This window comes from Clarias gariepinus, chromosome 7 (assembly GCF_024256425.1).
Source record: "Clarias gariepinus isolate MV-2021 ecotype Netherlands chromosome 7, CGAR_prim_01v2, whole genome shotgun sequence".
Lineage (NCBI taxonomy): Eukaryota > Metazoa > Chordata > Actinopteri > Siluriformes > Clariidae > Clarias > Clarias gariepinus.
Window position 1 is genome coordinate 10808122 of NC_071106.1, and position 23685 is coordinate 10831806.

General features: G+C 40.7%; 1 protein-coding gene across 2 annotated transcripts in view; it reads right to left on the reverse strand.

Annotated features, from left to right (window-relative positions):
* Positions 1-2800: 2800 nt before the first annotated feature.
* ets1 (v-ets avian erythroblastosis virus E26 oncogene homolog 1) overlaps positions 2801-23685 on the reverse strand; it is a 45496-nt gene continuing 24611 nt past the window's right edge. For both annotated transcript variants that reach the window (XM_053500049.1, XM_053500050.1), the window contains 7 exons: positions 14384-14503; positions 13421-13621; positions 12070-12147; positions 11612-11854; positions 9788-10048; positions 6831-6949; positions 2801-5291 (listed from right to left, as the gene is read on the reverse strand). In XM_053500049.1, coding sequence (XP_053356024.1) covers positions 5076-5291; positions 6831-6949; positions 9788-10048; positions 11612-11854; positions 12070-12147; positions 13421-13621; positions 14384-14503 — 1238 coding nt within the window. In that variant the 3' untranslated portion in view covers positions 2801-5075. The remainder of the gene's footprint in view (positions 5292-6830; positions 6950-9787; positions 10049-11611; positions 11855-12069; positions 12148-13420; positions 13622-14383; positions 14504-23685) is intronic.

Consider the following 23685-nt stretch of genomic DNA (forward strand, 5'->3'; position numbering starts at 1 on the left):
CTGTAACATGCTTAGTCACAAAATATTGAATCATTTTTTACTGTATAGCAGCGGCTAACATTACAGTTCTGACTGTAATATACAATGCCTTAACAAAATAAAGCTGCTATTTTAAAATAGTCAAACTATTGGCCTGGATCAAGCAAAGAAAACATGAAAATTACCGCAGTTGGGTTAAGAACTGTCCGGCGCATTATTCAAACCTGGAAGGATAGTGCTGAACGGTCAGCTTCACATCAGAAATGTGACTCGGCAAAAAAACATGAATGACCGTGATCACTTAAACTTTCGTTTGGCGAAATTGCATCATAAAAAAAAAAAAAAATCCCCAGCAGAAATTAGAGCTATGTTGAATAGTGAAAGTAAAAGCATTTCCAGACATGTGATGACAACTCACAGGAATGAGACTAAACATTTCTGTGGCCACTTGTAAGTGAGACTAATCTAGAAAAAAGCTTTAATTAGCTAAGGACGATAAAGATAAAGAGAACTTTAGTGTAATGAAAAATGGTTATGTGATCTGATGAGTCCTGATGAACTATATCCCAGAGTAATGAATACATCAGGGACGAAGGGAAGCGCATGAAGCGATGCACCCATCATGCATAGCACCTACGGTACAAGCCTCTAAAGGTTTTGATTTGGGGTTGGTCCAGGCAGTCAGGCATGTGGCAATAATATTTGCCAACAATATCATTGATATACCTTAGGTGGCATTGGTGGCTCAGTGGTTAACACTGTCGCCTTGAACCTCGGGGTTCGATTCCCGCCTCGGGTCTGTGTGCACCGCGGTGCATGTTCTCCCCATGCTTGGTGGGTTTCCTCCAACATTCCAAAGATATGCAAATGAGACTAATTGGTGTTCCCAAACTTGACTACAGTGTGCGAATGGGTGTGTGTGGTGTGTGTGTGTACCCTGCCTTGTGCCCAGGATAAGTCGGCTCGAGCCACACATGACCCTGTATACAGGGCAAATCGGTTTAGACAATAATAATGAGTGATAGTTTTTAACTCGATTTAGAACAGAATGTAACATTTTGGTAAAATTTTAGATATTAGAAAATCCCGTTAATGGAAAATGATCATCTTCATGGTGGTTAACATGAATTCAGCATTGCACCACTCTGTAACTGATTATTTGTCACTTGCAAGAAGAACTTGTATCATTTATCTCTAACACTCTTGCACATAAACCCAGTTCATATTGAAAGTTATGAAGGTTACATTATCATTGATTTAATGAAAATGAATAAAAGGGGATTTTTTTCTTGTTTAACTGTTAAAGCGTATAGTTCATACCATCTGCTGTCATTCTTTTATTCGAAAAGCTAAAAGTGCATCTAACGCTCGCAGTGACTCTATCCATAATGCCGCTACTGTCTCAATTACAGTCCCTCAGTGCGTGTTGCTTATTGTTATTATCTCTAGTGCTTCCAGTCATTAAATACACACTGATGTTGGTTGAAATTATTGAAATATGATGCAATATTGTACTAATCTGGCAATGCAATGCACTCTGACTTTGTAGTGCATACAAAATAATAGCGAGTGCTGTACGCTCGCTGAAGCTCGATTCAAGTGATAGAAAATTTTCCATAGCTGAAAACACTGTTCACTTCGGTTCCTAATATACGTATACACAACCTGATCTAACTGTTAGGCTGCGGGTGATGACTGACACATTTCAAGTACGGTTTATAATAAACTCGACCACAAATCCTCCACAAAATCTGCAGAGCTACTGCATGCGTAAGCAAATCCTACCTGTGTGTGTATGTGTGTGTCTGCAGGGGTGTGAATATTTTAGCGTTATGCACAAAGTAAAACACGCAAACACAGAAATGTGATTTTTTTTTTTTATGTACATTTTATAACATAACAATTTGAAGTACAATAAGAAATAGAAGCTACCATTTATAAAACTCTCCGGCAGAACTTAATGATGGGCCAGCATCAGCCTTTTTTTCTCTATATAACTGTATATGCAGACAGGTCTTTAAATTTCATATCAACTTTTTTTTCTGTATAAAAAAAATATAAAAAAGAAAAAACTACAACAAAAATAAAACAAACCGCTACATTTGGTCCTGCTCTACCTCATTTTTTTTTTTAATGAAAGCACCAGCTGTCTGCGTCTCGTATTTCAAAGTTTATAAAATATAAATTACTGAAAAATATTCAAATGTTTATGAACTAAATACATTAAAACTTTCTTTAACAAAAAAATACTGAAACACTATAAATTGTACAAAAAAAAACAACTCAATAAAAAAAAAAGATTTCCTCATTAATGGTTTTGTGATTTGTCCTTATCACAAACTGTATGCACATGTAAATCACAATAATTGCTTTTGATACATATGTCTGGCATTTCTTTGTTCTAAAAAAAGAATATACTTAGCATTTAAGACTATCTAATGGGCTTCATTCGTTAAAAGCGAAAAGACAGAAACATAATACCATTTGACATTTTCTGAAATCGTGAAGCATGAGTTATGGAAACAAGTAAGAATACAACATTGCCATGTAACACATTTTAACATAAAACCACGTACAGTATATGAACCACATCTCCATGCCCTTTCCATTATAGATTCACCGCTATGCATCTTTTAATTTAGCTAAGTCATTTAATCAGGTTTTTTATTTTATTATTTTTATATATTTTATTTACTTTTGATGTCTAATTTAATCCAGAGTAAAAGCATCAGCACACTGAAATGAATAAAACAACGACTGGAATGTTGGGTTGGTCCATCAGAAAGTGCAGATGAGCATCGGATCCTTCGACTCGACGCGCATTTTCGTGTTATTCCTGTTTCAACAGTGGCCTATATGTTCATTCTGGGTCGCGTAAAAAATCGATTGGAAACACAATCTGTACAAACAGACGGTTCCAAAATGAAACCCATCGAGGCGGCAAGAACACCACTGTAAACAATAACATCGTGTTGATGACACGTCTTAACTTGGACTTTTTTTTTTTTTTGCCTGCGCGTTCTGTACAACACAAACCACAAATGAAAAGGCAACAGGAACCAGAGTCACACTGCTAACAAGTATTATATGCCAACGTTGCCGACTGTATGATTCCGATTGGTCGGAAGATGTTTCTGTATATCAGATGCTCTGATATATTAGATTATATAAACCTGCTCGTTCTGGTGTGTCTGTGAAACTTGTGATTATCTCTTGATGATTAAAACATAACATTGTGACATTTCTGATTAAGGGAAGTTTGTTCGTGGTTCCTGGAAGGAGTCTCTAGTATCAGTGCTTTAAAGGAGTCAGAGAAGGACATTTTGGAGAACTTTGTCCTTGTTTTTGTCTTGTGGAAAAAAAGAAAAGAAAAGGCTGGTGGGGGAGTGAATGTGGGTCCTGTAATGTAAATGAAAGCAGAAATAATTTGTTGCACATGTTTCACAACATTAACTGTAAATGGCTAACAAGGTAAGTGTCTTCTTTAATTAATGAAAAGATCGCAGAACTGCATTATAAGAGGAATAAAACACTTCAAGACATACAGCTATTGGAAAAATAATGCTTTGCGTCAGGCCACATTACGCCACCCCAACATGTATTATTATTATTATTATTATTATTATTAACAGCATTCTGTGTTGCGTTTTATTCCCTACTTATAGTGGTAACTGAAACTGATTTACTACCTGCACATGATGTACTTTAGTTGCGGTATTAATCATCACTCGTTCTGTGCTAATGCTATTCTGAAGCTCATACATGTCGATCCACAGTCTGAAACTGTTACACCCCTACTTTCTTATCCCGATCCAACCATATCCAATATTACCCATGCTCGAATCACTCACACAACCTTCACTTCAGTGATCAATAACTCCTGTGTCAGAGCTTATTGTTAAGACCTCTATTACATTCAGGTATTTTTCCTGAGAAACAATTTCCACAAAGACATAAATTTAATCAGGAAGCCTGTTCCCTGCTGTCAATCAGCTCACAAAAAGGGGACGAGATCAGTTGAATGACATTTCTATTGTGCTTCACTTCACAGACCCTTCACTCTGTCTCATGATAGACAGGAAGATTACAGACGTGTTTACATCACACGTGCTCTTAAAAGGCGGCGTAGACAAAACAATACATGAGGGCGAGCGACAGCAGTGGTAACAGAGACATAAAACTAAGGCAAGAGATGCTTAGAGTCCTTTGTCTGAACGTTAGAGATTAGACAAAAGAGATCTAAAATGGGCCGTGCTTCACAGCTGCCTAACTTGTGCTTGCTTAGAAGCGAAACACTCCTGCCCATAAGCCGAGGGCGGGTGTGTGTTCACAGCTTGCCGCCCCCGAGCAGAAAAACGGCTACTTTCGGTCGCGTCTGTCACCCGTTCTCGGTTTGAGTGAGAGGCTTTTCTTTTAACTGAACTGCATGAGTAAAATAGCAGTCTCTGGTCTCGCCTGCTGAGTTTTCAGTTATGTGACTTGTGTGTAAAGGGTCTTTGACTATAGACATATGGGGAAAGGAAAGAAAAGAAAAAAAAGATTAAAAAAAAAAACATTTTGGCATTCTTAATCCTTCATTCACAAATGATAAAAGTAATACTGGCACAAACATCAAAGGAAAAATAATAATAATAATAATAAAAATAAAATACTTTAATCATTTTTGTGTGGTCCATCTAAGACAGCAACAGTAACTTAATAGTAAATATTTAAGTATTTCTGTAAAAGTTCCAAACTTTGGCAACATTTTTACGGAACTTTCCATCCATACAATGTCCACTTTAGGAACCAGTCCTTCGTTCTTTCCTAGTCCCGCCCCTCTACTGCAGTCTGTTTTTAGGTGCTGCTGGGTCTAAATGGCAGCTCTGCTGTAAACAAACTGTTTTTTCTTCAGAGCTGAATTATGATACACGCTACAGACTATGAACTTTGGTAAGGTTGGGAACGTGTCCTTTAGCAAGATCAAGCAGTCATGAGCTCAAAACAAGAGCGGACCCATGACTAGGTATGACTTGGTTGGACCCAAAATAAACACCCACTGTTGTGAGGATGAGGGAGGAAAGTCTTTCGGCCCCCGGTGCTCCCGGACTGGTCTTTCACTCGTCTGTGTCGGGTTTGACATCCAGCATGGCGTGCAGCTCCTCGGGTGTGTATCCCAGAAGGCTTTTTAAGTCACACACGAAACGGTAGACATAGCGCTTGCCTGATGTCTTGTGGATGATGTTCTTGTCGTAATAGTAGCGCAGACCACGGCTCAGCTTTTCGTAATTCATCTTGGGCTTGTTCTTTCTTTTGCCCCATCTCCGTGCCACCTTCAGGAGAGAAGAACAGTTTCAATGAACGCACGCGAACAGTTTCAATGAACGCACGCTTTATGGATGTTTCATTTCAGTATAATAAACATTTCTGAACTAGTTACCTTGAAAACCAGATAAAGGTTGTTAAAACACAAGATGCAGTATTGCATCCTGGATGCAAGTACTTATATGAAAATGAACGTAGATTGATTTGTCAGTTGATTACTGTAGATCAGATCAGTGTGTGTGTGTGGTGGCGCAGTTTGCACTTAATTGTGTTTGATGAAACATGGAATATATAAATCTGATGAAATGCACATCATATTTGCATTGCTGTCTAATAGGATAAACATTTCAGAATACTTTTTGTTAAGTAAAAAGCTAAAATAAAAACAATTCGTCTTTCAAAACTCCAGCCCTTTTCAAAGACTTTGCAAACGTATCACTGGAAATTTGTAATCAAATAGTGACTTAATTACTATTTACTTATGTACAAACCGATCAGCCGCACCACCATGACACCACCGCCAGAATAACATTGATTAACAGTTATATAACAGTAAACTGATGACAGGATCATGGACACTCAAGGATAATCAATACCCATAGAGACCAAAGGTGCGTCTGTCTAGTCCGATCCAACAGAAAAGCTGATGTTTCACAAATCTCTGAAAAATCTTAATGCTGGTTATGATAGAAAGGTACCAGAACACCCAGTGCACCACAGCCTGCCGTGCATAGGGCTTAGCAGGCAAATGCTAATGGTCAAATTCCTCAGATCCCAATCTGATTGAGCATCCCATGGTAAGCAAGACTCAACCTTGGCACCCGAAGGATCCACCACTAATGTCCTGGTGACCAGACACCAGAGCACATACTCAAAGGTCCCGTGGAGCCACGCCCTGATGGGACAGAGGGGGAACCTAAATCCTATGTGGTTATAATGTTCATGGTTTTAAAGTTATGATTGGTGCATATATATATAGGTTTGTGCTAGCTTTCTAAAGTAATTCTTGTTGAACTATTTTGTCATAAATAATCTTTTGTTAAAGAATTATATAGATCCAGTAAAAAGGGACAAGCTGACGATCCTCTTTAAATATCCAACAACTTGATCAAAGCCTGACATTTGACACAAGTGTGAAGAAATCATTTTATTTAGCTGCCTGATTTTTAACCATTTTTGGGCAAATTGACATTTTTATTGCTGCATTTGATAGCTATGGCCACAGTCACATTTATCTGCTTTTACTAGACCACCACTTCTACTAAACACTGATCTGGGACATGTTTACAATTTAAATCCCATCTACAAATAAATCATTTCCATCCTTCCATTCCATGTAGCTTACAGTTCTTTCTTGTTCACTACTAGACGACACATGCATTTTTCCATTGGAAGCTCAGTCATGCCCACTGCTATTCCTAATCCATGTCGGCATCTCTAAGCAAACAAAAGCTGCATTGTGACTATGGCTGGCCGTCTTGTTTTGCAGTTGGACCCTACATTTATCTCCCATGAGGACGAGGCTGGGCGCCCTTGTGACCTCTCACCTCGTCGGGGTCGGAGAGTTTGAACTCCCAGCCGTCTCCTGTCCAGCTGATGAACGACTGGCATGACTTGTCTGTGAGGAGCTCCAGCAAAAACTGCCACAGCTGAATGGGTCCGCTACCTACAGACACGCACGGAAACGATGCAAAAACATGCATTAGTATGGAATTTTAAAAATATATATGCATGTTTAAAATTATAATTATATATATACATAAATATATATTTGAACATACATTGTGCTTATACTGTATCCCAGAAACCATAAAAAATTTACCACTTCAAACACCCTCTAGCATTTATCATTATTCATTGGTCTCATGGTTTTGGGATGACGTGTGACAAAGTGTCTGTGTTGTGGTGATGCAAAGATCTCTAGGTTCATTTTCCAGACTGGAAAATTGCTAAACAGGCTGGGAGACACACAAAGCCCCTAGTTCTTGACTTCTAAAAACTGAAAATTCCAGTCGGCTGACATCACAGTGGACTCTTGGGCTAAAAATATGACGAATACTGTACACGTACACAATCGGGCATGTAACTGGTTGACTGCGGTGATTGTGTGTGTTAGAGCATGGCTACATGGCTACGCGAGCGTGGGTGTGGGTGTGAGAATAGGCGTCAAACAAAAGCTGATGCTTCGGACTTTCTGTGTTGAAAGGCAACCTTCAAATGTTCAAATGTTTACACGTGTGAGGGCCAAAACGTAAATGCACCCAAGTCACATTTAGCTCACTTTCTACTACGTGTTAAAGCCAAGCCGATACATTACATCATACCTGTTTCAACGCCAACAAGCAAGAGTGACACAGGAAGAGAGAAAGAAGCGATTATGGAGGGTAATAGCACTTTTTCAGGGGATGTAGAAAATCTAATGAAATTGCATTCATATTTAGGTAAGAATGCTACAAAATAGAGAAAAATAGAGTCAGCATTGATTTCCAGCTCGGCTCTACTACTAGAACCCTTTTACTTAACGTTCAAACCTACAAGCTACCAGGGTTTAAAGACAAACGATCGAGTCTGTATGATGGGCATCAGTGTTCAGACTCTACGCAGAAAAATAGGTTTGTGGCTTTTGCTCTTCAAAGGCCTCATGTACCAATGTTTGTGATTTGGAATGTGAAATGTGAAAACCTCAGAGCTGTTTTTCTCCACCTTATCAGCCCTCTACATCATCTATCTCTCTTATATACACTATAGAGATTACTATAATTACATAAAGACATGAGGTTGTGACAGGTAATGAAGCAATGATTAGGTTGCCTATGAGACTGAACCTAAGGCTGGCACAAATGCCAAGAGAATTCATGTTTGCATGTTTTTTTTCCCCCTGTATTTTCACTAAGTGTAACACAAAAAGGTGAAAAATCATAGTAATGTGCTTTTTTTTTTTTTATCGGCGAGGCCTAAGAAAGATTTGCAAAGTACGTTTTCACTTTTGGAAAATAAGGGCTTTAATGTAAAATGTTTTGCTGTGTGTGTTTGTGTGTGTGTGTGTGTGTGTGTGTCGTAGGTTTAAAAACCATGTCTTTGTGTGCATTTGTGGTGCAGGTTCAGAAAGCCTCCCAGAGATGAAATGATAAACATGCTCTCAGGTTAAGTGCACAGGGACTGCTACGCATTTTTTTTTTTTTTTTTGCTGCACCCTCTGTTGCCAAGACGACCTGGGAAAAGGGTTGAGATGCGGGCCTTAGATAAGTATGTGCACATTAAAAAAGAAAAAAGGGAAAGAAAAAAAAAAACAGAGGATGGAGAGGTGCAAAGACGTCTTTCATTGTTTAAGTTGCTTTTGGGTGCAAATTGGTGGAGAAAATGGCACGCACATACACATCAACACGCACAAACAGGCAGGTTTAGAGAAAAAGGCAGTGGCAGAGGCACTGAGAAACAGATTCGGAGCTTGCAAGCATTTCAGAGAGAGAGAGAGAGAGAGAGAGAGAGAGAGAGTGATGCTGTTGTGGTTACAAAACTGGTGCAAGGTGACGTTTTTCGAATCCAAAGCTCGTCGTGTCCTACTAAGTGCAGGGTTTTTTAGGTTTAGGAGGCAGAACGTTACCACCACATTCCGTGTTTTTTTGCAGGTATTGAAAGTACTTGTAAACACGATTAAGGGGAGGAATAAACACCTGGGGTTGTGCTGTTATAGGAAAATAATGAGTGATATTCAGAGGGGCATAATCAGCCCAAAGTTTATTATTTTCCAATAACATACCGGGATGTTTTATTTCTCTTGTACCATGACAGTTTGCCAAGAATTACTTATGAAAAAAAGATGTATTTGTTAATTTAATAACAACTTTTGTAATGTTTAAAGTTAAATGTTATATTGTCGAATGGCCACACAGCAACTTCTTTACATCCTGTTGTTGCTAATCATTTATATCACTTATATATATACTTATTATATGAACTGCCTATATATAAGTCAGCCATTAATAATAATAATGGTAAATCAGTAAACTTCCTTAAATTTTTACTTCTTATACTGGAGACTCTTTCCATAAATATGTTCAAAAAGGCCCCTTACAGAAACCTGCATTACATCACCCGTTATGGTTGTTACTGCAGAAACACTCTTCTCGACCAATCGCTTTCTGACCAATCAGTTTTGAGAAACCGACAGCACTGTGGCTTGAATCGTGTGCAGGAGAGATTTTTTCACTTAGCTGTTAAGGGCGACTGACATTCGCTGATGTCTTTGGCCATTCATTTCTGACTAATTTGTCAAATTCCTATGAATCACAAGTATCACTGACCCAGTTAAAACCATGCAGTTAAACTTTAACCCACTTAACCGATGACACCTCGAGCCACATTTCTGAACGCTACCGATCTTTTATGACTAACGCGTCTGATTCCTGTGATTCACGCGGTGATTCAATTAATTCCTTTGTTTTCTGTGACTGACTAACACCTGAATCAGGGTGAGTGTAAGTCCGTGAGGAGAGAAACTGACCCGTGTAGCCGGCAAGAGCAGCAGCTGGGATGACCGGCTTGTCCTTGCTGAGGTCAGAGCGCTCGCGGACGTAGTCTTTAAACGTGCCTTTGGGCTTGTGGCCATGCAAGGCTGTGGGATAGTCCTCTGAGTCAAAGCTGTCATAGGAGGGGACGCGCTGAAGACTGTTGAACGACGACTGACTGCTCCATGACTGTGTCAGACGGTCGCAGCTCTCGAAGCTCTCGGTGCTCTCGAACGAGTCCTGGCCTCCCAGTTTCCCTGTGACAAAGAGGAAGGGGAAAAAAACAATGTTTTAAGCTTAGAATAATTCCTAAGCTTTAAAGTCAAACCTTGGCTGTTGTAGCCAATAATTTATAAATACTTTTATATATATACTCATCATTACTTGTCACCATTCATGTGCTGTTTTCCATTTAACAACCACCATTCGTTCTTATTTCTGATTGCAAGAGAACCGAAACCAAGTTGCTTTCTATTTAAAACCAAGGCACAGATAAAAGATTAGTGCTACTAATGTAAACTGCAGTTAAGGAATAAATGCTAATTTAAAAAAGAAAAAAAAAAAACAATCCTGAAATCCTCAGCTACATAATGGAAGCCACATGTGGGTTTTGGTGCTGCCACAAATACTTTCCCACGGTCGGCGGAGGAGGGGGATAATTGCTCGCCAAATTTCCAAGCTACAGTGTGCAAGGCTTGGTCGCGAATGAAGGCGAAATACTGTAAATGTACAAGCGTCTCATCGTGTTAAGATGATCTTTAGCTGGAAATCTGGGTTTCGGAGATGCAAAGCGATTTGGGCTGTCGGTCCTTTTCCAATCAAGGAGTGGTAGAGCGTGCAGAAGCATGGTGTGCGAGTCAGAACACACATCAAGAGTTTCATGTGAAACGCGCGTTTGAGTCTTGACACCTCTTGTACCTTACGAGAAAATGAGGCGCTTCTGGAGAGAAGAAAAAAAAAACACACACAAAAAAAAAAACTGTGCCCCTTACCATAGCTCGCTCCGTAAATTATTACATAAAAGGCACAACTCTGGAGAGCGCTCTGCTCTATGTGTGGCTTAGCACATCACCCTTTGATGCAAGCAATTTTGTTTTTTTTAACCCACCTCCCCCCTCCCTTTTTTATGCCCCTTGCTTGCCACGGTCTTCAGTACTCGTACGAGGTGTGCCTAACCACAAATAAAACCGCAATAATTCCTTTCGTTCTTTTGCCGCCCAGGCCCACATGTGGCAGCATGAAAAAAAAAAATCACACTGAAACCAAAGCTATGCATTGGGGATGCTAAGTCAAGTGATATAAAATGATTTTAATGAAGATTCTCATAAAAAAAAAAGTATATATATTATAAAATGATAAAGCAAAGAGTGTTCTGGTTAAAATGTTTAAAATCAGCAACTAAAACTATTTATCTTTTTTATTCTAGTGGATCCGGAGACTGTCCCAGAGAGCATGTGGGAATGCACCCTGTACAGAACACTCAGTCACACCTGCGGGCAATTTGGCCTAGCCTGTTCACCTACCTGTAAGCAGGATGAAATCGATGAACGCTGAGGAAACCCACAGAGGAGACATGCAACAAAACTCAACACTGGCAGAACCACGAGCTGAGGTTCAAACTCAGGAGTAGAAACACTACCTGCTGCACCACCGTGGCAATAATTGTGATTAAACAATGCAAAATATAGCAACTTCCTTCCTTGACACACTCCCGACCACCACCTGAAAGAGATTCACCACTCATCCACCCACAACCACCCACAACCACCCACCCACACAAACAAACAAACATAGACACACAACCCATTCTGCCCCCTCACCTCTGCTGATTCGTCCCACGCACATGTTGTCAGGTGACACTTCCTGTTTGATAGGGAAGTAGTCGCCCTGAAGTGGGTTGAGCGGCGTGTCGCGCAGAATGACGTTGGTGTATTCGTTCTCGTATTTAAGTGACAGCAGGTCTTCCGAGCTGATCGGATGAAGGGTCTGGTAGGACTCTGTAATGAAGCCCGGCTCTGAGTACTCTGAAGGCGGAACGCACTGAGCGTGCTCGATGCCGTAACCTGGAAAAACAAGTTACGTCCAGGGTTAAAACCAGATAGGGATCGGATATGGACATGGGCATCCATATGGGTGTCTGTGTGTATGCGTGTGTGAGGCCTTTTATGAAATTACTGTCTGTCTTCAAGCACTCACGCCACAGTCTCAGACAAATCAATGTACGTCTCGTGTTACAGGCTGTGAAACGGAAGATGAGGTGTGGCTGGCAGGTACTCACTGACAATGTAGTCTGAGGTATAGCGAGATTCCGGGAAACCTGAGCTGATGCCGTTGACAGGGAAATGCTTTGGATCCTCTGCGTGGGAGAGAACATAATAATATAAACACATCAGGGTGTGAAATCAAATTAGCATAATACTAGATCTGATAATGAGATTTCTTCAGTTTTAAAATAGACTTCACTCTCTTTTTTCTGTCCGATGCTTTCTCCCTGAAACCTGACTAACCAAAGTTTTTCCACACACCCCAACCAATCAATAACTGGCAAATGCCAAACAAAAAATAATAATAATAATAAAAAATATATAAATAAATAAATAAATAAATATATATATATATATATATATATATATATATATATATATATATATATACATACACTGTGTGATATATATTACATACAGAGAAAATGTCACGTCCTCATGTGCTTGGGTTATACATTCGCATACATCTCTCATTTGTTTAGTTTTTCACATGTGATTGTACGAGCAGTTGGTGAGCCCATGTGCAGATTTTTCTGCTCTGAAACTATACATGAGAAGTAAACACATGACATCACATAAAAAGATAATATAAAAATAAGCATATGGATTATTTAAGAAAACCACAGGCCACACACTGAAAACTGCAACCGTGTACATCATTTGCATGAGGTGAAAAGGTTGTTTGTGTGGCTTTGTTACAAAGTTGCAAAGTCTTTGAAGGTACAGTCAGTGACTCTTATTAACAAATTTAACAAGTTTGACTACAAAATCAGCTTCATGAATTAAACATAATTGACAGATTCAGATTTTTTTCTGATTAGTCTGATCTTTCTTCTTATCCACTGACAAAACTATGGGGGCAAAAAGACCAGAGATGCTACAGTATGTTACAAAAAGGATTTTGAGTGGCCCATATTTTGCTATTTCTTTCATAAGTTACCAGAGGACTTAGAGATTTCCAAAGTGTGTCTGTTAATGCTCTGGCTGAACTAACCTTTAGAGGATATGTTTCTTTTTTTCTCTTAACTTTAACCTTTATTGTATGATTATGCAAATGAGCTACTGCTGAGCCATGCGCCACCAGAGAACAGTTGAGGACAATTTGACTCATCCAAAAAGTAAAATAGAAAAAAATATAAATAATTGGTTATAAAAGATAATGAAAATTATACTACTACTAGTATTATTAATAAAAATAATAATAATAATAATAATAATAATTATTATTATTATTATTATTGTTGTTATAATAATAATTATAATTATTATTATCATAACAATAATAATAATAATAATAATATTAAAAAACATTGATTGCACCACTCACTGTAAAAAAAATAGACCATCTTAAATTTCCATGCTTACCTTTCTGCAGCATCTCTAAATGCTCCCACAGGATGTCCCCTACGAAATCAGGTGCCAGGTCTAGAAAGCGATCCTTGCCCAGTGCGCAAAGACTGGCTCCATTCATGCAGAACTTGAGGAAGTCCACGTTCTTCAGGGTGAACTCATTCACTGTCCACAACAACCATTCTCTCACATGGCCTTCTGTCCACTGTCGGGGGTCTGCAGGGAGAGAGGGAGACGAAGCAGCACACTCAGTCTCAATTACTGCTCCAAATGAGTGACACAGTTGGATGTGGAAATAATAATAATAATAATAATAATAATAATAATAAATATTTAGGTTTGATATGTATTTTTGTTTTCAACAGTATGGCAGCAAGAAGTTATATACAGCATGTTTCAGCCACAGTGGCTATGCTTGGAACTCCAAACTCCGTAATGACAGCCTACAGGTCACCCATTTCACACACATGATATGGCAGACATACATAAGTTATTTTCAACTCTAGACCCAACACAGACTGAAGCTCGTGCAACACAGCAGACAAAGCCACCCTGCGGTCTAAGTTAGTTTGGGAAATGTAATTCATAACAGCATGGTCGTGCCAAGTGCCTATCTTGCAAGATCTCCTTATAGATTATCTGCTTTGGGCAGTGCATGTTTGCTCTTTCCACTCCTTCTGCTTCTTGTTCTTTTTCTCAATTTCTTTTTTTATATAAAAGATACAGATTCACTGATTTCATTAGAGAGCTAGCAAAGTCAGACCTGGGTCACGAATAACTGATGATATCATGCTCTAGTCTAATAACTAACACCAGAAAACAGCGGGGCTTTTGAATTAAAGTAGGTTAACGGCCATGTCTTATCATGTGATTCAGCCAGAGAAGACGAGATAAAGAACTGCTGAAATGCTAGATATTCAAAAGTGACACATATCTATAAAGAGAAAAACTAACTCTTACTGTGGAACGTGCGTTTACCTTTAGGGATGCCGAGTCGCTGCTGCTCTTTGGTGAAACCGCTGAAGGTTGCTTTCAAGGCCTGCGACATCATCTCTTTGCTCCCTGGAGTAAGCAGGGGAACGTCCCCACATTCCAGATCTGTCCCAGACAAGAAAAGAAGGAAAGACACGTCATCGTCAGACAGTGTTCAGACTGTTTCAGATCTCTTCACACGCACATCGTAGTTTAGACTGTACTAGCTTGTTAGGCTGCTGGGTCGCGTGGATTGTCTCGACACTAAGCAATACAGAAACATGCAAACATGAGATGTAACGGAAAGTTTGACGGATCTGGCTGAGATTATTTGAGATGCAAATTGGGACGGGAATCCTGCACGGCGCAACAAAAATCTTGCATGAGTAAGATGTACATGCAGGTGCCATCAGATATGAAAAACTAATCATTTACACCGTTTACTACCTCATGCAGATTTCAAGTTTGTTTTGCGGTGTATGTAGAGGCAAAGTAGTAGGGTTCATAAATCAGATAAAACAGCAAATCAGTTGCATTCGAACAGGAAAACAAGGTGACATGATAAGCACATTGCTCTACTAAATGTAACGTACATGTCGATGTATTATTAATAAATAACATTTTTAAGCAAATCAAGCAAAATTTAATCACACCTTCCGAGAAGATGAACAATACACAATAAAAGCATGACAGCATTTCTACACATGTGCCTGCCTCCCTGCTGACTTTTCAAATCCTAAGCCCTGAAGATACCCCCTGAAGCCCCGAGGGCAAAGCTCACAGGACACAGGTCAGGCTCTGATCTCTATTCATGACCCAGTGTCCTCTTTTTAGCCCTAGCCTCATGCTGCAATGCAGACAGTCTTCCATCACCAGGACTCAGTAGGCAGGGGTCAGAGGACGCAGCGCTAGGGCAATAATGTCAGGACAGAACAGTCATGCCAGTGTTGGGTGTGTGCCCAGCAGGACACAGAGGGTCTATTTACGAGTTAAACAGTACCCGATGACTCCTACTAATCCAATAAAAACCCGGCCGCTCGGACGGAGGAGGGAACACGGCGGGGGAAACCCCATGGAGGATCAAAAATGCTGCTAGTTAAACCTCAAACAAGGTGAAAGACGGTGAAGGTGATGGCTTCAAGGCTTAATTGACTTACTCATTTCATTTATTGAAAGCTACAATGACTATTAGAGATGGAGGGGAAAATGATACAGTGATTCTTTTTTGTTTCACTACACTCTCTCTGACAGAGAGTCTCTCTGACTTTTTTTGCCCTTGAGGTGGTAAAATGGTTCCTTTACATTCCTACAGCTGGTGTGCTCTAAACTATTCACGCATATATTTGCTTAGAATTGTAACAAAATCTGAAAAGTAAATATTGAACCAAATATTGAATCGCAATACAAATTGTGATATCATCATATCGGGCGGTCCCTCATGATTCCCATCCTTAATAACCATGGAGATGCGTAATAGTGGCTGTATTTAAAGTGCTTGTGCATTAAAAACTTAATCATATATAATTAGGATGGGTTATACGTTTTTCACATGCGAGTCATATTTAATGTCAAAGTTGTATTTTCAGGATTTTCAGGAAAAATGTGAAAATTTATGAATTGTGTTGGGAAAAAAACGGATTACAAAAAATCTGAATTATTTGAAGCATGAAGAATAATTCACATAACAACCCGTTGTCAGAACCACATGTGTGAACTGTTTATGTAGGATTATTCACATGTGTATTATGTGAATCACTTACATGTGAATCCTATGAATCATCCGAGTGGTGCGTGTGTAACTTGCTATGTTCTAATAACCAGCCTGAAGCGACTTTATTTGCGATTTTTTTTTTTTTTTACCTTAATGCAACACAGATCTGAATCTCTTTTTTTCTTTTTTTTTCTTAATGTCTGGTTTTCAGATCGCATCCGAGTCACTTTTTTATATGTGGTGGTCCTAGGGCAGATAGATATCTGAAATGTGGTCATGTGATGTGAATGAGAAAAACGATCAGATTGGAATTCACGACAGCACGACAGCATGGAGATTTCATAGCGGTGCTAGCAACGGCAGCTAAAGCAGCTAAAGTGGAACACCTGGCTTTCTTACTTCTTCTGGATCTCGACATAAACAGGCGACTAACTGCTTGCCGTCATCTAAAGTAAAATCCCCAGCAATTTTTTCTCCCTGGAGATTAATGAATCGCCAAATATGACCTATTTTAACCCAGATGGCGTGAACGAAAACATATTGATCTGTACATGTGTGCCGTTTTAAAAGACAGACTTGTCTCTGCATTAGAGTCATGAATGTGAACGGTCATGACATGCAAATCAGATTAGAACTGTGCAACATGGTTTGCAATGTGAAATTTGCCTTAGAAGGCTAAAACTGAATGTTTTTTTTCTATACAGATTTTAAAAAATTCTGAACCTCATGTTCTCTGTCTCTGTTCTATTTTCCTGTCTTTCTCACTCCATTTTCCACAGTCTTGTAGATCCCCAATGTGACATAGTTGAGCCAGGAATGTCCAACAGCTGTCCCTTCTTTCCCTTTCCCCTTCTCTCTCCCTCTCTTTCTCTCCTTCTCCTCTCCACTCCGCAGTGACCCTCTCTACACATTTCTGACAGCGTTACATTAAACACGGGCGTCTAAATGGAGGAGTGCTCCGGTGTGATTCGATCAGAATGGAGTCCCGGTTCCCTCCGCTCTCCATTTTCAGCTCTTAATTGCGCATTAGTGCAAAAAACCATTCTGCCGACCCTCGTTCAGAACATTCGGAGATGCGTGCAGTGTAACAAAAAAAAAGGGAGAGAGAGAGCACATTTTACATCTCGCATTAGATGAAACTCTCCGCACAAAGAGTGTGTGTGCGAAATGCAAATGTTTAACGAGTGTTGTTTTTGTAAAGATAAATGTTTCGTTTGGACGGAGGTTCAACGAGGAGCAGCGGAAGCCTGTTCATTAGCACAGAACGTTTTTAATGCCTTGCAAAAATGAAGCAGAGCGCTGACGCTTTCCAATGTGTATCTGAACAGATAACGAGCCGGCGTCTTTGTCTCAGAGTTGGAAATATCGCACGGTGAAGTCTCATCTAATTCACTTTGGGCGTTTTCTCGTATTAATTCAAAGCGTAAAGAGCAAACACGACAGCACGATTTCCTGTTCTTATGAAAACGATGAAACAGACTTTTACAATTTCTCAACATTTGAGTTGGGTTTTCTTTAAGCGTACAAGGCATGAGACTTCGACCATTGCACTTTTTTCTCTGGCTTTTCTTTCATCTTCACCTTCGTCTTGCGTTCTCGTTTTTCTTACTTTTATTTACTCACCCACGCAGTGACGCAGTGCATCACATGGAGGGGCCCCATCTCATCTAATTCTGCTTCAAGCAAAGTTCAAGCCACACTTTTTTTTTTTTTTGCTTGCATGTAAAATCCAACAATAACAACAACAAAATCTGCATATATTTCAAATTGTGGCTCCATATCACAGGCTAGGACTCAAACCTAATGAGCGATGTTTTCGTTTTAGACTCAAAGCTCTACAGAGCTGCTGAAACTATTAATTATTCATCGCAGCTGGCCAGCATATTGGATCAGCGGTGCCGACTGAGAGGACGATGGCATGGCCCATATATCATACTAATTGACACATGAAACAGACAAATATTCCAGCTTTGATGTCAATTGATGAAGCGCCATATGATTGAAGAGCGCGATCATGTGGCATTGCATCAGTTGGAGACTGTGAAGTCGTGTTCCGGTCCGCATATGGAAGCTATATGTGAAACACATCGGCAAAAAATGTGACTTATGACTGTTATCTGTTCACTATCAGTCGTAGCGTCGTGTCCTGAGAGCTTGTACAGGTGTGTGTTTTGCGTGTATATACGCTGTGCGTCCGTCTGTAGATCCTGAATGGCCACGTGGATCAAATTAGCGGTGTCTCTCAGCTGTGTGCCAGAGCTTAGGGTGGAGGTGGGGGATGGGGGGATGTGGAATTGAGATGATAGTCACGGTGGTCTCTTGGAGCAGGGTGTGGTGAGGAGGGGTGTGGGTGATTCACACGTCTGTAACGTGAGTCCATCACAAGACAGCGCATGAATGGGGCTCCTCAGAGGGATGATATCAGCTGTATGGCGCTCCAGGCCCCTCCCTTTGCTCTGAGAGCATTCATTCATAAAGATTGTCATGCTATTGATTCAGGGTTCCACTGACACACACACACAAACACAAAAAAAAAGTGGGTAAGCCTGCAGACTGGAATTGTTATGGCGAAGAAGTCTTATAAATAGGCCCAGGCCTGTGATTTAACTGTGCGTGTGTGTGTGAGAAAGGGAAAGAGAATGTGCGCGAGAGGGGGAGAGGGAGAGAGGGAGAAAGTGTCCTTCTGATGGTCCGTGAGAGAACATGAGTGGGCGTGCAATAAAAAGTCACACTGTCTTATGTGGGCTTGACAAAACTCGGGACGATTAAGTCCCTGAATGCTTGCTGGGTCTGATTTATTTCTGCCTATATGTCAGATTAGCATATTGTGCCACTTCCTGCCTTTTTTTTTTTTTACATGATTGCGTAGGTATACTGTACTCTGCAAGTGAAACACTCCAGGACCTGTGACCTTGTTTGACCTTGTTGGTCAGATGGCAAGAAAGGGGACAAAAACTCTTCTTATGTGCAGAAAGGATCAATGCTAGCTAGCATTGACTGCAAAGGGGAAAAAAATAATAAAATAAATAAAAAACCCGCTGGCAGGAAACACGCACTGCCTTTTAGTCTCCACAGGGGTCTGAGTGCAGGCTTAAAAGCTGCCCCTCCTTTGGCTGCCGTCCGGACGTGATGGTGTTATCAGACCCGTTTGGCTACAGATCTTTATCTTCTACTTTCTCCAGGAGTACGCTAGGAGAAGCCTATAAAACCTGGCCAGGATGAAGAAGGGTCATTCACCCAGCTGGGGGACTAGGGATGGAGGGGGAATAAAGCGGCAGCAGGTCGCTCGCTCAGAGAGCCGCTTGTTCTACCTACTATTTGGATTTCCATCTCAATGGAAGAGCAGCCTGGACCAGGAATAGCAGGAGATCCCAGAGCCAGTGCCAAGGCTGGGCCGGATCACAAGCAGGCGGCTATCCCGGCCCGGAACACTATCGCTATTCTTAGAAGCGAGACGCACCAAAAAAAAAAAAAAAACATGCATTCTTCATGAATCAAGGGCTATAAAGGCTACAGGTTCCCACTCTATTCATGTTCGCTCCGCTTTTGCTTTCAGTGCCACTCATTACAATTCTCTTCTTGTTCTGATATGACTCTGTGATAAATGAGTTGTCGGTAATGAAAATCTTAAGATATGCACTACACGCAGATTTTTCATGGTGTAACAAGCTTGAACGACTGTTATCAGCAAAATTTGCACAGCATGCCTGATAACCGCCAACCCCCAGCTTTATAGTAAGGTGTGCCCAGAAGTCAGCTTTGCAGAAACAGGGGTGCGATGCATACTTTGCAGTTGCATGAAGTCACACCACAAAAATCGGCGTCCGCGCTTCCAGCAGTCGATGTGCTCGGGTCAGGAGACCTGCGCTGTTTAGACCTTGGAAACAAACACACACAGAGTATCACAAACAGTTTACTGGAAATGTCTTCTCTCCAGGGCTCAAGCGCAAACCTCCGTGAAGTGCACCTATCGCCGGCGGACACCGCAGAAAGGCATAGCCTAGCGATAAACATGTAAAAGCGCTATTTGCGTTATGATTTTGCCATGTTTTTGGAGCTCCCGGGTCCTCGAATTTGGGGGGTGAAAAAGCTGGGTGCGTAATTAGCAATATGGTGGCTAATGGTTTCTGCCTGCTACGAGGCCAGCCGAGGTCCAGCAGACGCATATGCACTAAATGAATTCCCTGCAGACCACAGTGTTTTCATGTAGCATGCCATGCATTCTTGCCTTGTTTTACAATCGCTAATGTGGAGGGCTGCGCGTTCGTGTGTGTGTCTCTCTCTCTCTTTCTTTTTCTCTCTCTGTGTGCGTGTTCCTAATTTGGCACTTTTAAACTGAAATACCATGTTGCGAGTTTGAGTTAAGAATGTTTAATTTAGCAAATCATTTATATAAAGTACCCCAGTGTTAGTCTTGCATGTCATGCCTGAGAAGAGTAGGAGACTAAAATTAGTTTGCATGAAAATGAATTCCTATGTGACACAATTTGCTTCCTGGATATGACATCTGTTTCGGTGGGTTTCTCTTGGTAACATCGAAATGTGACTCAACATAGACGTTTAGGTGACAAACTTGAACATTAAATGGATGAATGAATGAATAAATCGAAAAAAAAAAAATCACCTGCTTTGTATTTAGTGAAGATTTCTTACTGCTTCTCTGATTCAAGCAAATAATACAAAACCATGCAAATTTTAAAACACACTCTAATTTCTCATAGATTGTGCTTCAGACGGGTAGATAAAGCTACGTTTTACGAGAGAAAGCTGAGCTTCTAAATGGCACGCAGTTAAGTGAACGTGTCAAAGACTAGATCTCATTATCGAGCGTGTCTGGGAGCTAATCCAGATGCCTTTGTCGACTGCCGCCGGCTGAACTCGGACCTGAAATGCGTTCAGTCTCTGTCTGTAAAAAGGTTAAAATAATGGTACAACAGTAAGGAAAGAAAAAAATTCTTCTGGGTATAACCAAACACCTGGATGTTGCAGAGACCTCAACACAGAGCTGTACCATAACTAACCCTTATTAGACTTCTTTTATCTCCAAATCTGAACCCAAATCCACATTCTTTATCTTTTCATTACGATTGATCAAGCAGCTCAGGCTGGTTTATTCACCTCCAGAGCCGCCTGCCACCCAGGAGAAACGTCTGGAACTCACCAGTGGGTCTTCTGAAAGTTCCACAAGCCCTAGTGACTAGGCATGTAGGGGGTGGGGGTGAAGGTTGCCCCCTGAGACTCTGACTCACTAATTAGCCTGTTACAGGCGGCTGGGATGAGACGACGTAGCAGCAGACAGGCACCACATCAGGAGCCGGGGAGACGCGGCAAAAATAAAGGACCATGTGGGCCACAGAGGGAGGAAAATAAAGATGAATGAGGAGAACAAGAAAAATCAGGAGTAAGACTGGAAAATTTAAGGAAAAAAAAAAAAAACAACTTTTGGCTTGTTTGTTCTTCCCTGCTTGGGGACACGCTGTTTCTTTTGTTTTTGTTTTGGTCTTGAGCGGACCCATGTAGCCCTAGTTGGCTGGTTTGAAGAATATAAATGGGTCATGTCTGCTACAACGCAAATCAAAGTACGCTGTTCTAACCCGTGCCTGATCCAGAATTCTGTGACGCAAGCGAAGACGTCTTAAAAAACAGTCGTTGATGGTAAAGGTTGTCAGTCTGGACTGCTCTCACACATGCTTACTATTTAGCACACTGTTGTTCCTGGAGGTAAACGCTCCCCATCTTGCTTTGATGACTACACGTTAAAGGGAACAATAAATATGTGTGGTCACTCACTCTGAACAGGGAGGCTTTTAACTGGCTCACATTCCACCAAGAGGGAGTCATATCACCAGCGTGCGCGAATGCGTTATCCTTCGGATATAGTTAGACAGCTGAAGATTATTTGGACAAGACTTATTTCCCCTAAATTATACATGAATTCTGCTTTATAATCACAAAAGTGATCTGTGCATTGTGTGACATTTGCATACAGGAACCTCGGAGCTCTGGCATGCCTTACACCTCTCATTAAAACACACACTTTCATTCTGACTCGTAAAACATTCAGAGGCCTGCTAAAAATGAGCCAAGGCCTAGTCATTTGTTTTTGCTTTACCAGCAACCCACATCTTATGAGGAACGATCACCGAGCCTCATGTTTGTACAGCTGCCAGGCTGCTTGGCAATGCCCAGTGTCTGGCAGAGAGAGCCTGGAGTAGAAGAAACACCTCTGGCTGGATTTTTTATTTATTTATTTATTTTTTAACAATACAAGAAAACATCACGTCTACAGTATTTCTGGAATCCCATGGACACCTGTGTTATAGTGGATGCAGAGCATATAGCGTTAGCTAGGACAGTATAGTCCTGAGGCTATACAATCCAGTCGAACTGTAAAGTTTGTTTTGGAGATGATGAAGATGTGGCTTCACCAGATATAAAAAAATTATAATAATAAAAATAATAAAATAAAAAAGAGAGCAGGCAGCCCTTACACATTCCTGTCACTCAGTGAACCCTGGTCTTCAGCTAAGCAAAAAGGAAATAAAGAGAAAGAGAAAAAGAAAGCAAGCAGCACCCTCATCAAGAGCTACTTCTTTCTGCGGCCTGGAATCGAGTGGGTGGGATGTGACCTCTGGCTTTCTCTCATGTTGTTGCTGACCCACTTGGCTGTGCTAAGTACTCTTTGGTCAGAGATGAAAGCGGCAACCCTGTCGTCAAAGCGCTTTGACACCACGAGTTATGAGCGCGCATCTCTGCTCTTTCTGGACGCTCGGACTTTTGATATTGTTTTGTTTGCCGAGCCGTCACGCTGGTGGGAGCGATAGCGATTTTAAACAAGCCCGGCACGATATGGCTCGAGGCACTATTTCTAGATCAGCGCTACGCAAGCATATGGTTCACGTTTAGATCTGGTTGACGGTGGCTTCACGTTATGTAAGTAATGCTTGTACTGTAGCTTTTATGAAAGTTGGTCTTCAGGAAAAAAAAAAAAACTTCAAGTCTGTATGGCTCTTCATTGTTTTTAGTTAAGATGATGTGAATGTGCAAACACAATTATTTTAAAGTGAGTCTATTTGAGAAGCTAAATGCGCTTGTCGAGGTCATCACACTTCTTTCTTTGGAGCCTCCATTGTCTGTTCTTCCTCCGTTTGTCTGGAGTAAATGAGATCCAAGATGAACTCTATACTTACATATCTGTGTTACTGAGTTGCCTCGCCACTTTGTCGTTTTATTTCTTTAAAAAAAATGTTATTCAGGCACAAAGATCAGGCGGAACTTCTCAATTAATCCTGTACTTCAACCATTCTAATGTTTCTTATTAAGCAAAAACCTCAATACTCATTCAACCATAAGCTTCACTAAGTGGATAAAGAGACTTTTCACTACAGTTTGTCGTCACTTATTTACATACATACACTACATGCACACTTTACCTTTCCCCCCTAAAAGAATGCCAAGATGTAAAAGGAAAAAAACAGGTTACAGTGAGCACTATGCAGAATTTTTTATCTTGGCCAAACAGGATTTCTAACACAGGACTCTCCGTACTGACCAAGCAAGAGGGAGCATGTGTTGTGAAATGGTTTTGCAAGATACC